The 14681-nt window shown below is 44.2% G+C and overlaps 1 protein-coding gene across 1 annotated transcript in view; it reads right to left on the bottom strand.

Moving 5' to 3' along the window:
• Positions 1-14681, bottom strand: part of ANKAR (ankyrin and armadillo repeat containing) — a 64829-nt gene that overhangs the window by 28477 nt on the left and 21671 nt on the right. The window contains exons 8-11 of the mRNA XM_046018176.1: positions 13254-13455; positions 10549-10757; positions 7324-7428; positions 4040-4281 (exon numbers count right to left, since the gene is read on the bottom strand). Coding sequence (XP_045874132.1) covers positions 4040-4281; positions 7324-7428; positions 10549-10757; positions 13254-13455 — 758 coding nt within the window. The remainder of the gene's footprint in view (positions 1-4039; positions 4282-7323; positions 7429-10548; positions 10758-13253; positions 13456-14681) is intronic.

The following is a 14681-nucleotide window of genomic DNA, read 5'->3' as shown; positions in this document are numbered from 1 at the left end:
ACTCAGAGTGCGCTTTGTGTCGGCTGATTGAATTTTATAAGATTTATTCAATCTTTATTCAAGAACACAAGTCCAAAATCTTTCTCACTATAAACATCTGTTCATGCAGGAGAGAATGCCCGCAAACATGTCTACTCGTATGTCACATTAAATGGCAGTTAATGTAAGTCTGAGCATAAAGTAGCCTCCTCTACACCAAAACAAAGGCTACAAGTTCACTGTAACACTTAATAAATCTCTAAAAAGTGAAACAACTGATTAAGATTAATTGAGTACACTGCCAATTTGGAAATATTCACCATTGCAGACATTGTACCTGTAATTGGTGATAATATTTGTGCAACACAAAATATTTTAAAATGTGAATATAATTTCCTAATTTTAAATGGAATAAAGATGGCATTTCCCTCTATTAACAGAAATAATGCAAAAGTATTAAGAAAGAGAAACAGAAATGTAATCTCATTTTCAATAAAAGCAGGAGACATCTACAATGTTGAGTCACAAACAGTAGGTGTGAGTTACCAGAAGAGATGAGCGACATAGCCCATGGCCACTGTCCACAGCAAAGGTCAGCAGAGCACAGTTTCCCTAACGAGTTGCCTCCACGTTGAGGGGCAGAAAAAGAAACCCACAATTCTCGGTTTGAGACAACAGGAGTGGGTATGCGGGATGGCGGCAGGCTCTTTCCTGGGTCTATTTAGCAAAAAATTTCAAAATTTAAGGAAAGCAAAGATTAGCATCGAATCATACTGACAAGACATGTTTGGAAGAAGTAATCTGGTGGTGGGTACGATGGAAGAGACGGACTCCGCACTGTGGAGGAAACGGGATCGACTCTGTGAGGTCCTATGCACCAGTCTCTGTTGGCTCAAGGAAAAGCAAAGCGGAAAGGATCCACACATGCAACTCCGTGGCATAATTCATAATTCACATTCATATATGTTCTTTCCTACATATACTTCCTGCAAACAGCCAGACCAGAAAGAACTTACCTAATTCAAAGATGAGCAATGATCATAAAGGAACTAGACCAGCACCTACATATAGTTCAGAAAAAAAGAGAAAAACTTATGACAGCTGAAGAATGCTCGTCAGAAAATATTGTCACAAAATAGATGAAATTGTAACCAAAAGTGGCGTATTAATATCAATGAAAAAAATTAATGAGGCAATCACTTCTATAAAACAGGAATGCACAGGAGAGACATCCGAGCTCAGGGAAGGGTTTTTTTTTTTTGAGACGGGGAGAAGAAACGAGAGCTGAGAAAGCTCAGGAAAGATGTGGAGAAATATAAAAACCAAATTGCCATCAACACAAAAATAAATCGATGCTGAAAAACATAGCAAGTGACATGACAGGATTGAGAACAAGAGAAAAATGAAATAAACTGAAATGATGAGTGGACAAGGACGAGAGGCAATGTGACAGCTACAGAATACAGAATATAGAATACAGACAGCTATACGAGACAGGAACAGGTGACACAGGACACAAAGAATTAGTGTTCGCACAGACAGGTGGTCCTTTAATTCAGACCAAAGAATTCAGCAGTCAGTATTTGACCTTCACCTTACGATAGCTTGGACACTATTGATCATTTTTCCCTCTTTGAAACACCTTCTTCACTTGGCTGATAGACAACAGATTCCTCAGGCTTCCTCCTACCTCGCTGGCCATTCTTTCTGAGTCTCTTTGATGTCCCTCCAGATCTTTCAACTTTCCCACACATCCTAGTGACTCAATTTTCAAAATGTAACACAGAATGTGATCACTTCTCATCATTTCCACAGTTATTGTTCTGGCCTAAGACATCATTACATGTCATCTGGATTTCTGCTACAGTTTTTAAATCGGTCTTGCAACATCCACCCTTGCCTCCCTACTTCAGAACAGAAGGTAAAGTGATGTAAATCTCTCCATGGAAACTCCCAGAACAAAATCGCTCAGTGACTTCATATACTCAGCACAGAAGCTAAGGTGTCTAACAGTTGCCCACACAGCCTTACATGATGTGGTCCACCACCGCCCAGTTGAGCATTTCCTTTTTCTCCTCTTTCCCTTCCGTCTGCTACTTTGGCTTTCCTGCTGCTCCTCAAACATTCCAGGCACAGCCCGCCTTCGGGTAACTGTGCAGTCTCCTCTGCCTACAGTACTCTTCCCCACGGAAAAGCACGGCACACTCTCCCACCTCCTTGACGTCTGTACTCAAATACCAACTGCCCCCTCCCCTTTCCCTGCTTTACTTTCCTCCTCACCACTTCTGCTCACCTAATGTACTGTATATTTGGTTTATCTGCATTGTTTATTGTCTTGCTATTCCCAGCTACAAGCTCCATGACCCTGGAGTTCGGTCCGTTTCATTCACTGCTGTCACCCAGCATCTAGAATAAAATCTGCCATCTAAGAAACTCACAAAAAGTACTCGTGTGAATGGAAGAAAAGACTACTACAGGGGGGAAAAACACTTAAACATATGAATTCAGGAAAACATTCCAAAAATAAAAGATGAATGTTTGTGTTGAAAAGTTATACCAGATCCCAGGAAAAACAGGTAACTAATGCTGATGTGTCAGTCCTGGACTTTAAAAATAAAAAGAGAAAGAACACACTGACCATACAGTAAAGACTAAAAAATAGTATTAACAATCTATGACAGAACTAAGATTAAAAGTCATGCCAATAAACGTAAATGAGCCATACTCAAAAAAAAGTGAATGACAAAGCAAAATTTTCCTGTATACGAGGACACACTGATCCTAACTCTGGCTAATTGTTAGATTAACTGGAGATTTCTGAGTTCTAAATAAGTCAAGACTAACTCTAGAGGTGGGCCTAGGGTGTCCATATATTTTTTTAAGATTTTATTTGTTTGTCGGAGAGAGAGCACGCGCGCACGCACTGGCAGACGTAGGCAGAGGGAGGAGCAGGCTCCCGGCCCAGCAGAGCTCCATAGGATCCCAGGAATCCGGGATCATGACCTGAGCTGAAGGCAGAGGCTTAACCCAGTGAGCCACTCAGGCGCCCGTATTTGTAATATATTTTCCAAACGATAACAAACCGACCAGCAGGAAATGACTCAAAAAAGTAAAAAGGACGGGCAAAGCCAAACTACACAAGGCGACACAAAGGAAACCGAGATCACACACATAATTCTGGACCACACAGAACTGAGGGCAGAAGTCGTGCACTTGACCAAAAGGGCCCATTTTATAATGGGAAAAAGGTCCGTCCACGTGAGGAAGCATCACCCGAAGAAAACCACAAAGACCCCCAGTGGAACAGGAGCAGACACGAAGGTGGGTTTTGCTGGAGCACACACTGCGGGGCGGAGACGGTCGGCGGTCGCGAGAGGCGACTTCCCGGCGCACGGTCGGGCCACACTCTCCAGCCAGAGCAGGCCTCGCCGAGCGGCCGCGTGTCTTGGGGAATCTCGGGACACACGCACACCCCGGCGCTGAGGAGGTCGCGGCCGCCCCCCGTGTCACCGCCGGGGACAGCCCCACACGTGCTTTCGATGAGACGCGGTCCCCCCGGGGCCCCTTGCGCGCCCACCCGCGCCGGAGCGCGTCGGGCCGGTGGCGGCTCCTTCCCCCGAGCCACTGAGCCACTGCCCGGGGTTCCCGCGCGGCCGGTGGTCCCGGGAGGAGCAGGAACCCCCCCCCGCCCGCCCAGGAGCGCTGGGGCCGGCCTAGCCGCGCCGACCCGGCGGGTTTCTGAAGCTCCAGGGTCTTCCGGCGCGACGCAGACCCCACGTGCGGGTGCGGGTGCGCGTGCGGGTGCGGGTGCGCGTGCGGGTGCGGCCTGGGGAAAGCGGCTGCGGGACCAGCCGGCCCGGCAGGAGCTCACGGCCGCGGTCCGGGCCCGCTGCTGCCGCTGCTTCCGGCGCACGGGCGCGGGCAGGTCTGGTCTCCGCCGCCGTCCTCCGGCCGGAGCTCGTCCCCGGGAGTCCGCCGGGCACGGGGACAGGGCGTGCCCCTGTCCAGCTGCTCTAGAAGGGAATCGTGGGGCAAAGAGCGACTCTAGGAGGAGACTCACGTGCCGGGCAACGACGTCCTTGCTCCCGAGCCGGGCAGCGTCGTACAGAATGAGCGCGCAGCGACAGTGCAGCTCGGGCTCGGCCGACGCCAGCAGGTGGATCAGAGCCGGGACGCCGCCCGCCTCCACCACGGCTCGCACGACGCTGGCGTGGGTCGAGATATTGCTCAGCAACCCGACTGTCTTGCACTGTAGCTTTATTTTGGAGCCTTTGAGAAGACTGATTAAGGCAGGAATGGTACCTATAATGAAGAAATTTAAAAAATGAATTATTTGTAAACATTTATGATTAACTTATGATAAGATTTAAATGACGGTTATGGTCATTGCCATTTAAACAATGAGCAAACCATTCTATGAAATCTTTATAAGTTTTTTGAAACTATATGAATGTGCTCTTCTGTCCTCTCTACGATTCAGGCAACTCTCCTCGCGCACCCATCTGATATTCACACAGCACACAAGCCTGCATTGCATCGAGGCAACTCAAAGCCTTGGAACCGTGGACTTTTGGCTGAACATGATGGTAAATAAACTCTTCGAGCTACCATATGACAGAGTCCGGTTTGGTATTGCACCCAATTTTTGTGACAGTATTTGTGCAATTATTTGAACATTTTATTACATTTTACACATTTTTTTGCAAGCCACTGAAAACAAGGGTTGAATTTAGTAAAAAAACGACTTCGTTCAAGGATGGAGATCACCCAATATGGTGAAAAATAAAAAATCTGGCTTCACCGGATGCTTATGTATCAGTTCATATGAAAGATATCACAGAACACCCTCTAGAGCATACTAGAAATGCCAGGAAATACAACGGGTATAATTAGGCTTTTATTTGTTTATCCACCTGAAATGAAACCTCTGTCACGACTTATCTATGGTTCCCTTTTTGGACACAGAGCTTTGTGTACATGTTTTAGGAACACTAAAGGTTAGTTTTTGGATACTACCTGTATTTTTTATTCATTTGTTTATTCATTCAACAAATATTTATGGAGCAATTCATATGTGTCCAATATCCACATCAGGGCTGTGGATACTATACTGGACAGTGCAAATAGAACATTCAATCATTTCAGAAAGTTGTATTCTCAAAACAACCCAGTGAGGTAGGCATCATTTGATTAATGAGGAAATTAGGGTTAGAGAGGGCAAGAAATTCACCTAAGTTCTAAATGCAGGTCTAGTTACAAACCCAGGGCAGACCCAAGAACGGCTATTTTTTAAAGTTTTTATTTGAATTCCAGTGAGTTAACATACAGTGTAGTATTAGTTTCAGGCATACAAGGCAGTGAGTGACTCAACCTTCCATACAATACACAGCGCTCATCGCAAAAAACCCGCTACTTTTAATTTTAAAAATAAATTGTGTAAATACAGATGGGATAATTTCTAAGTGAAAGTACATATAAAAGGTAGAACAGCAAGTAACTTAATAATATTTTTGAGTTTATACATTTTTAGAAAAGTGGAATTTAGAAAGTTTTTGATCATGTGCAATTTTCATGTGAAAATAAAATATAAAGTTGTCAGAGAAAGGCAAATTCTATATGATGTCACTTAAACGTGAAATCTAAAAACAACAACAACAAAATAAATGAATAAACAAACAAAAAGCAGAATCAGACCTCGAAATAAAAAGAACAAACTGATGGTTGCCAGAGCGGAGGAAGGTGAGGAGAGTGGGTAAAAAAATAGGTAAAAGGGAATGGGAGATACAAGCTTCCATATGGAATGAACCATAGGAATAAAACGTACGGTATAGGGAATATAGTCAATGGTACTGTAATAGTGTTGCACAGAGAAGACAAGAAGAGACATTTTTCCAAAGAAGACATGCAGATGGCCAACAGACACAAGAAAAGATGCTCAACATCCCTCATCATCAGGGAAATGCAAATCAAAACCACAATGAGAGACCACCTCACACCTGTCAGAATGACTAAAATTAACAACGCAAGCGACAACGGGTGTTGGCGAGGATGCGGAGCAAGGGGAACCCTCTGGTACTGTTGGTAGGAATGCAGACTGGGGCAGTAACTCTGGAAAACCGTGTGGAGTTCTCTCAAAAAGTTACAAATGGAACTACCCGCAATTGCACTCCGAGGTATTTATCCAGAGGATACAAAAACACAGATTCGAAGGGGTACGTGCCTGTTCAATACCAATCAGTGAATATACAAAGAAGATGTTTATAGCAGCATTGTCGACAATAGCCATATAATGGAAAGAGCCCAAATGTCCCACGACCGATGAATGGATAAAGATGTGGGGAGGGTGTGTGCGTGCATGTTGCTCGGCCGTCAAAAGAGCGCACTCTCGACACTTGCAATGACACGGATGGCGCTGGAGTGCACGGTGCTGAGTGAGAGAAGTCAGTCCGAGAAAGACAAATACCGTATGATTGCACTCCTATGTGGAATTTAAGAAAGAAAACAGATGAACATACGGGAAGGGGAAAAGAAAAAAAGGAGGGAGGGAAATAAGTCATAAGAGACTCTTCATGATAAAGAACAAACGGAGGGTTGATGGCGGGAGGCGGTCAGGGATGGGCTAGACGGGGGCTGGGCGCTAAGGAGGGCGCTTGCTATGATGAGCGGCGGGTGTTGTATGTGAGTGAGGGATCACTGAACTCTGCTCCTGAAACCAATACTGCACCGTATGGTAACTAACCAGAATTTAAATAAAAATTTGAAAAAAAATGGCATCGGGACAGATGGTAGCTACACTTACGGGGAGCATAGCACAATATATGTGTAGAGTTGCTGAATCACCATGTTGTGCACCTGAAACTAACATAACATTGTGTGTCAACTACATTCAAATTTTAAAAATATATAGATATATAATATTTATAAATTAATATATAAAAATATTTATATCTATATATATTTGTCAGGTAAAGGAAGTGATCTTAGAAAAAAGAAAAATGGAAACTTAAAATCAAGTAAAAAGTTTCCTCTACAATTAAAAATAGATTTTAGGGGGCACCTGGGTGGTTCAGTCAGTTAAGCATCTGCCTTCAGCTCAGGTCAGGATCCCTGGACTTGAGCCCTGCACTGGGCTTCCCGGGTGGGGGGAGGGGCGGTGGGGGAGGGCTGCTTTTCTCCTTCCCTCTGCAGCTCTCCCTGCTTCTGTTCTCTCACTCACTCTCTTGCTCTCTGCCTCTCAAATAAAGAAATAAAAACCTAAAAAAATAGATTTTAAAGTGACTGAACATAATTATAGCCCCACATAAAATAGCATAAGCAAAAGACAGTTAAGAGGCTTTACATCACCTGCATCCAAAATGTATTTCCAGTAGTCATCATTTGCCAAGCAAATTACTTCCAAAGACATCACAGCCATCATCTGTCGTTTATAGCTTTCACACTGCAACATTTCTGGCAAGTGTTCAACAGGAAAACACGTGTTATCGTTTTACAAGTAGGAAGGACCGATCTGCTTTGCACAGGCCAAGTAAAGCTGTGCGTTGAGATGACCACTGTCACCACCAAAGGCTGTTCGTTAAATTCCCTCTGTGCGGGGCCTTCGATGAGGGGCTGAACAGACTGCAAATGACCGTCTTTAAGGTTTTATTAGAGTTAGTACCAAGAATTCTGAATTTTTTTATCTTTGGTCTGAATGACTTAGATTGACGGGTCATGAGGTTCAGATACGCTGGGAAATCAGTGCACATTTCTCTTGCCTGACATCAGTGGCTGAACAAAATTTGAGTGTGGGGGCACCTGGCTGGCTCAGTCCCTGAAGTGCCTGCCTTTTGGTTTCGGCTCAGGTCATGATCTCAGGGGTTGTGACACTGAGCCCCGCATTGCTCCGTGCTCCGTCGGGGGGTCTGCTTGGGATTCTCTCCCTCTGCCCCTCCCCCCACTTGCATGCACCCTCTTTCTCTAAAACAAATGAATCTTTAGAAAAAATTTTGTGTAAGTTTCAAGGATGGCAAAGTAAACCACGTTATTGTCAATAAAAGTTTAATACCCATTTGATCATATATGAAGTTTTATACATCTCCTGAGGATGAAGATGACATTTCAAAAAATCTTAAATAACTTATACTCCAGACAGAAGATAATGCAAATAAATATATATGCTTCTAAACAGTGAGTATGGTACAAGACAAAAAAACCCGATGGAAGTATCCTTTCCTGGTCTCTCTTTACCCAACCCCGTGTAATAGCAAATCTGGCCCTAATCCTACCTTCACTAGATCACTCAAATTCGGATCTCTTAACATTCAGCTGCTCTGCAGGCGCTAACGCTGGAGAGGTCTAATAAACTGTGACTAATGCTTCCTTTCCTCCTTGTGGAAGTGCACTGTGTGAGCAAGGAGAGCTCCTCCAGGGCTCAAAGAGTCAATGGTACATGCTCGCTGGTCGTCGTTGTGGTCCTTATCAGCACTTCCCAGCAACAGCTGCAGGAGGAGTGGCTGTTGGGCATTTTTTGTGCCATTAGGCTCTTCCTGTCAGGGGCTGGTTCTTCCAACTATTAAGGTATTTCAAATGAGTTATTCTCTTAAAAGTAACAAGATGGTCTTCTGAGTTCCTCCTAAGCAGCCTGGGATATAATGACACGTACGCATGCAAATGAACACTCGAAACTCTCCTGTGTCTTTCGCAGCTGATGCAATTGGAATGTGTTCCCAGTACCCAGTCAATTCCAAAACCAGGTATTGAGTCCTTTTGAAACTAATTATTCAGACTTCTTGAGTCAGTGGAATGGAGTTGAAAACCTTAAATATATCTTATCCCGTCCTAGAATCAGTTGTTGGGAAAGCCATCAGTTTACATTCCCCAGTTGGCTTCATTCTTGCTTTAGTTTTATTTCAGCAAAGTAATACATGCTCCTGATTCAGAGTTCAATATTACTGAAAGGTAACAAAATGTTACTATATAACAAAATACAGTGGTTCCTTGACTCACCCTCTCCATTTGTCTGAGTTCGTCTCTCTAGATTTAACCTCTTTGGACTCCTCTCTACCTTCTGTGATGTACATATCTCCATATTTCTAAATACTTACATTTATTTTCCCCGTATCAATTTTATTTTATTTTAGTTTTTTAAAAAGATTTTCTTTCTTTCTTTGTGTGTGTGAGAGAGAGAGAATAAGCAGGGGGAACGGCAGGCAGCGGGGGAAGCAGGCTCCCCGCTGAGCAGAGAGCCCGATGCGGGACTCAATCTCAGGACCCTGGGATCATGACCTGAGCTGAAGGCAGACACTTAACCGACGAGCCACCCAGGTGTCCCGGCGCCATATCCATCTGAGACATCCTCGGTTGACTGCATGTTGTGGTGAATGAGAAGCTCTTTCAACACTGCAGGGCCATTTCCTCTCCCCCCTTCCCCATGTTTATAGTATTCAGTTAAACTAATATTCCAGTCTTCCATTATCATGCCTGTACGATATATTCACAGGTAAGCATTGCAATGTACTAGTTTTGGCTCCTTTCTTACTTTTGTCTTTCCTCGAGGTAATAATTTTCTTATTTTATTTCATCTCCTCAGGGTTCTTTGTACCTTTTGGGAATGCCTTCCACATTTCCCCTTTGGCCTGGGTACAGTGTCCATTCTGGGACCTCCCTTTGCTGTCATCTTTGAAATCCCATTTGCTTTTCTCTTGGGTCAGACTCCCAATTTCCTACCTGTTGAGAGTCCCCACCGTAGTATCTCTAGGACTTTTCTGGCTAGCCTCGGCAGAGAACATTCCCTATGGGCACTGTGGGTCCTAGAGCCCCTGGAGATTCGCGGTGGAAGACTGAGGAGTCCTCAGCTTCCCCACGTTAGCTCGGGATGACTCCTCCAACCTGCCAAGTCCTCGGCTCACTGCTCCCAATATTCTGCGGCTGCAGCATCCTTCCCCGAAGCCTCCTGAGTGTGTGTTTCCTGCTGATGCCGTGGTTCTTCCGTGAGCTCGTGTGACTTAGCAGGGTCTCCGGAGAGTCTCGGATTAGACACGTGCATTCAATTGCCCTAGTAGCCCTTACCTTTATAATATTTCTGTTTACACTGAACCCAGATTTGGAAAAAAAATCTCCAGCAAAATTTTTCACACATTTATCAATGTTGAGGAAAAATGTTGCTGAATCTGTCTTTTAAATTAAGAAGGAATAAAATGCAGGGAATCTTTCTCACTTGAACTTTAACATCCTTCTTGTTTCCTTGTTTGGTTGTTGTTGTTTTTAATTTACTTTTTTGATGGAGAATAGGATAGATGGACTTTTGGAGAATGTTGGAAAATAAAAATCAATATAATAGTATAAGATATGGTCTGCGTTATTATTCTTTGATTTTAATTTGGAAATAAAACCACTTTTGTACACACAAAATAAAGCTCAGTATTATTTTTATTTCTGGTTGTAACTAAAAAATGTTTATTTTATGATTTTTAACTTTAAAATATGATGCACGTATTATTTTATTTGCTCTATTTCAGAGTAAGCAAAATGACTAAGCTGAATAAGAATCAAAACATTTATTTATAAAGCAATTATGTGTTGTATACTCACCTACCAGGGTTTTCCAAACTGGGAGTTCAGGAATATTTAACTCTATTATATGTTTGAGAACCTCTGTGTGAAAAGTTAGCACCGATAAATGAATTATGTTATTTCCTTTGATGTCTGTTTTTCTCCAGTTAGCACCCAGGGAAAACAGGTACTGAATAGTGTCCAGTGCTCCCGAGGTGGCAGCCAGCAGCAGGGGAGTACACTGAGTCCTGAAAATCAGGACAGATCACAGTAAGTAAGCGCACGTCTTATCAGCACATTTTACAAACGAGGAAACTGAGGCTCAGGTAATGCTCCAACCCGTTTGTCCGGTTCTCAAACCCCAGCTTCCTTCTTGTGGCAGAAACCAACAGAGTTTCTCAAAACCCCACTCTCTACTTTTCAGGTAGTGACGATCTTTCGGCTGGGCACAAGGCTGCAGCCCGATGCTACATTTCCCAGCTTCCCGCGGGGAGAGCTGTGACACATGCCCGCGCTTGGCCAGGGTGACGTGTGGAAGTTACAGGGGCAACCCCCACGCAGAAAAGAACATGCGGGGCTCCCGGGTGGCTCAGTGGGTCAAACCCTCTGCCTTCAGCTCAGGTCAGGATCCCAGGGTGCTGGGATCGAGCCCCGCATCGGGCTCTCTGCTCAGCGGGGAGCCTGCTTCCCTTCCTCTCTCTCTGCCTGCCTCTCTGCCTACTTGTGATCTGTCAAATAAATGAAATCTTTAAAAAACAAACAAACAAACAAACAAAACCTCTTTAAAAAAAAAAGAACATGCTCACACTCTTCATTTCTTTTTCCCTTATGGCTGAAACATGGGCATAACAATGAAAGCAGGCGTGCGTCTTGTACGAGGACACGGAAACCACATGGGAAGAAGCGACGTACGCGGTCACCTTGTCTGAACGATAACGTTTTGGCGGACACTTGTCACCGCGGCTTGAACTGTATCTGAACTATCAGATCTGCTGCCTACACTGTGGTTTGGAGCGAGCTGGGTGACATTTTCACGTCGAGAATGAGGGGACAACATTCAGCTCACGGTGTTAGTGTCACGGGTGAATAAGGCGCTTGGTCCTGACACGGGCTCCCCTCTCGTTCTCTTGTCACCGTGTCACATGCCTCAAATGTTATTATTTTACCCTTATACCCTGGCTTTCCTCTCTTCACGAAGCCCCCTTATCTTGCTTTCACCTCTGTCCAACTAGCCCCAGACCTCTCTCTCTCTCTCTCTCTCTCCTCCCTTTTCCCTGGGCCTGGAGGAAACTCTTGTCTTTATGAGTACACATGTATCTCTTCACTTTCTTCTTTTTGTACTTAACAAGACTGTTCTCTTGCTTTCTTTATCCTACTCGGTAGTAGGAATAAAGACTACTTCTATTGATTTTCCTCATATGAAAAAATATACTATCAATTACATTGTATTTCTTTTTTCAGTTCCATATTGCTCTTCCCCCTGCCCTGCAGGGTCCTTTTCCAGGATATTAGCTCATGAACTGCCTCGCCAACTTGACTTGAAGGTCATGCTAATGACCGTCTGTGCGCTGATCCCTCGTTCTTCTCCTGCCTTCCTGCGTGTTCCGCAGTCACACCCCGGTGCCGGCGCGCTCTCCATCAGCTCCGCAGAGCTCCCAACCTCGGGAGCCGTCCTCTCTACGAATCCTTTCCTTTTCCTTATGTTCATAGATAGCTTCTTCCTTCTACCTCTGATACCCAACTGTTTGACCTTTTGCAATCCACCAGTCTTTATCCCCAAACCCCCTTCTGCTCAAAGACACATTGTCACAATATGACAGAATCCGAGCCAACTGGGGTGTCTAACTTCCATGGCTCTTTCTAGAATCTATGAGTTAGAGAATCTATTAGCAAGAGACCCTGGTGTCGTGAAAGCTTTCTCTATACACATCTCTGCCCCAACCTAGAGGGAGAATTAATTTCTTCACTAAATAATAATGGTCAGGTTTTATGAAGACCCAAAAATATCTAAGTGAAACTATGCCTAAATCATGTTCAGATTCAAAATGAGAGCCTGTCTTTCGATTACTACCAAGAATGTACCTTCAGGAGAAGGCATACCTCCATCCTAAAGGTTGGTCCTCTGCGAAATTATGAAACAGAATTGTGAAATAGAAACTAAACTGTGAAACTGTGTTTGGAATGTTTCCCTATTTCAAAGTTACTTTCTTCTTTAAAAAAAAAAAAAAAACCCTTGTTTTTAGAAGATTTTATTTTTGAGGAATCTCTACACCCGACCTGGAGCTCAAACTTACACCCGAGATCCAGAGCTGCACGTTCTGCCAACTGAGCCAGCCAGGTGCCCCCAACGTTATTTTCTTTCTGTGTTTCTTTTCCGAATACCACCAGACGCTCCCCCTGTGACCGAGGCCTCTCCACACTGGTCTAGAGCACTGAGCTGCCCCCTGGTTGGTCAGGCTCCAATGCGGAGCACATTTCTCCTCCCCAGCTTCTTCCAGAATGGTAGGTAGTGAACCTGATAAACTAGCCTGTAGAGCCACACCGCTGAGACAGCATGGGGTAGGCTAGTAGAAGTTCTGCCTTTATACCTTCTAAAGGTAAGTGGCAGACGGAGAAGATAGTGACCAGAACCGAGTAGGCCTTACGCCTTCACATCAATGATACCAACCATCCCTTCACCGTTAGTGTTTGGGGCAAGTGAAAAAAGCAGAAATTCATATTTTTACAAATGCTTAATAACTTACTCAGCTGTTGCCTCTGCTTCCAGCAAGCTAGGATCCTTCCTATAAAGGGCAATGAGGATGGCAATATTGTCATAGAAAGCAGCAAAGTGAATGGGCATCCAGCCTCTTTTCTCAGAAAGCGTGTAGTCAGCTTTGAAACAGAGTAGACAGATGGTTGTCTCCAATGAGCAAGCCTGCGCTGCCAGGTGAAGAGGTGTTGGACCTAAAATGGATGGACAGTTACTTAAGCGATCAATTTCTAACATGTCTATCCAAAAAAATACGTCTTTTGGGGCCCTTGGGTGGCTCAGTGGGTTAAGCTTCTGCCTTCAACTCACGTCATGATCTCAGCATCAGGCTCCTTGCTCAGCGGGGAGTTTGCTTCTCCCTCTCCCTGCCCTGTTCTCTCTTTCTCCCTCACAACTAAATAAATGGAATCCTTAAAAATAATTAATTAACTAAAAGATGTCTTTTTGATAGCCATCCACAGAACTTAGTACTGTGACATAAAAGCCCCAAGACAAGCACTAAAAGGATTAATTCAGGCAATTCTACATTTCTTTCACTCGGAATGTCTGACCATTAAAAATCAATCCTTCTTTATAAATTAGGAATAAGTAATATTGAAGATATTAAATATTTGAAAAATTAAGTCAATGTATACAATAGTCTTGTGACCAAATAAGTTGTTTCTTGTTTAAATTATTTTTCATTTCATTTAACTACTTTGTAGTAGGAAGTAAGATCCTTGGAAATTGAAGGAAAAACAGGCTGACAAAAGCCCTCTCTGTCACAAAATCCAGTGGGTGGTTTTCAGTTCTTATCTTACCTCTCAACAGTAAGGTTCTTCCTCTCTAAAACAGCTTTTCTCTCCTTGGCTTTTGTGACATCATAACCCCCTGTTTCTCTCCTACCGTTTGACTACTCCCCTACCATCTCCTTCAGGACGTTCTCATTGTTCCGACGCCTCCATGAGCCTTCAGCTCCACCTTGGGCCTTTTTAGCTTTGCAGTGACTTCACTTACCACCTAAAAGTTGACGATTCCTAGGATTATGTCCCTAGATTTGCTTTTTTTTTTTTTTCCACCAGGCTCTACGTCTTTATCTCCAGCATCTCACTGGGTGTCTCACCTCAAACTTAACATGTTCTGAGTCGAATTATTTTTCCCTCCACACCTGATCCTTCCACTGCTGCCTAAATCCGGGAAGGATATCGCCATCCAGCCTGTTCCGGAAGACTCCTTGGTATCTCCTTCTCGTCTCATCTCCACCACCAGTCCGTCAAGGCCAAGTCTCCCGGAGCCACCGCCTCCGACCCTACACGCCTACACCCTACCCACGTGGTTCTTGCCCTTCGCCAATCCTTTATTTCAAAGTAGAAATCTGATCTTCTTTTCAGGGGCTTCTCCAGGCCGCCTGATCACGGTAGAGGAAAAGGACCCCCTGGCT

This window comes from Meles meles, chromosome 9 (assembly GCF_922984935.1).
Source record: "Meles meles chromosome 9, mMelMel3.1 paternal haplotype, whole genome shotgun sequence".
Lineage (NCBI taxonomy): Eukaryota > Metazoa > Chordata > Mammalia > Carnivora > Mustelidae > Meles > Meles meles.
The sequence above is the reverse complement of the archived record's forward strand: the minus strand, read 5'-3'. Positions and strand labels throughout refer to the sequence as shown.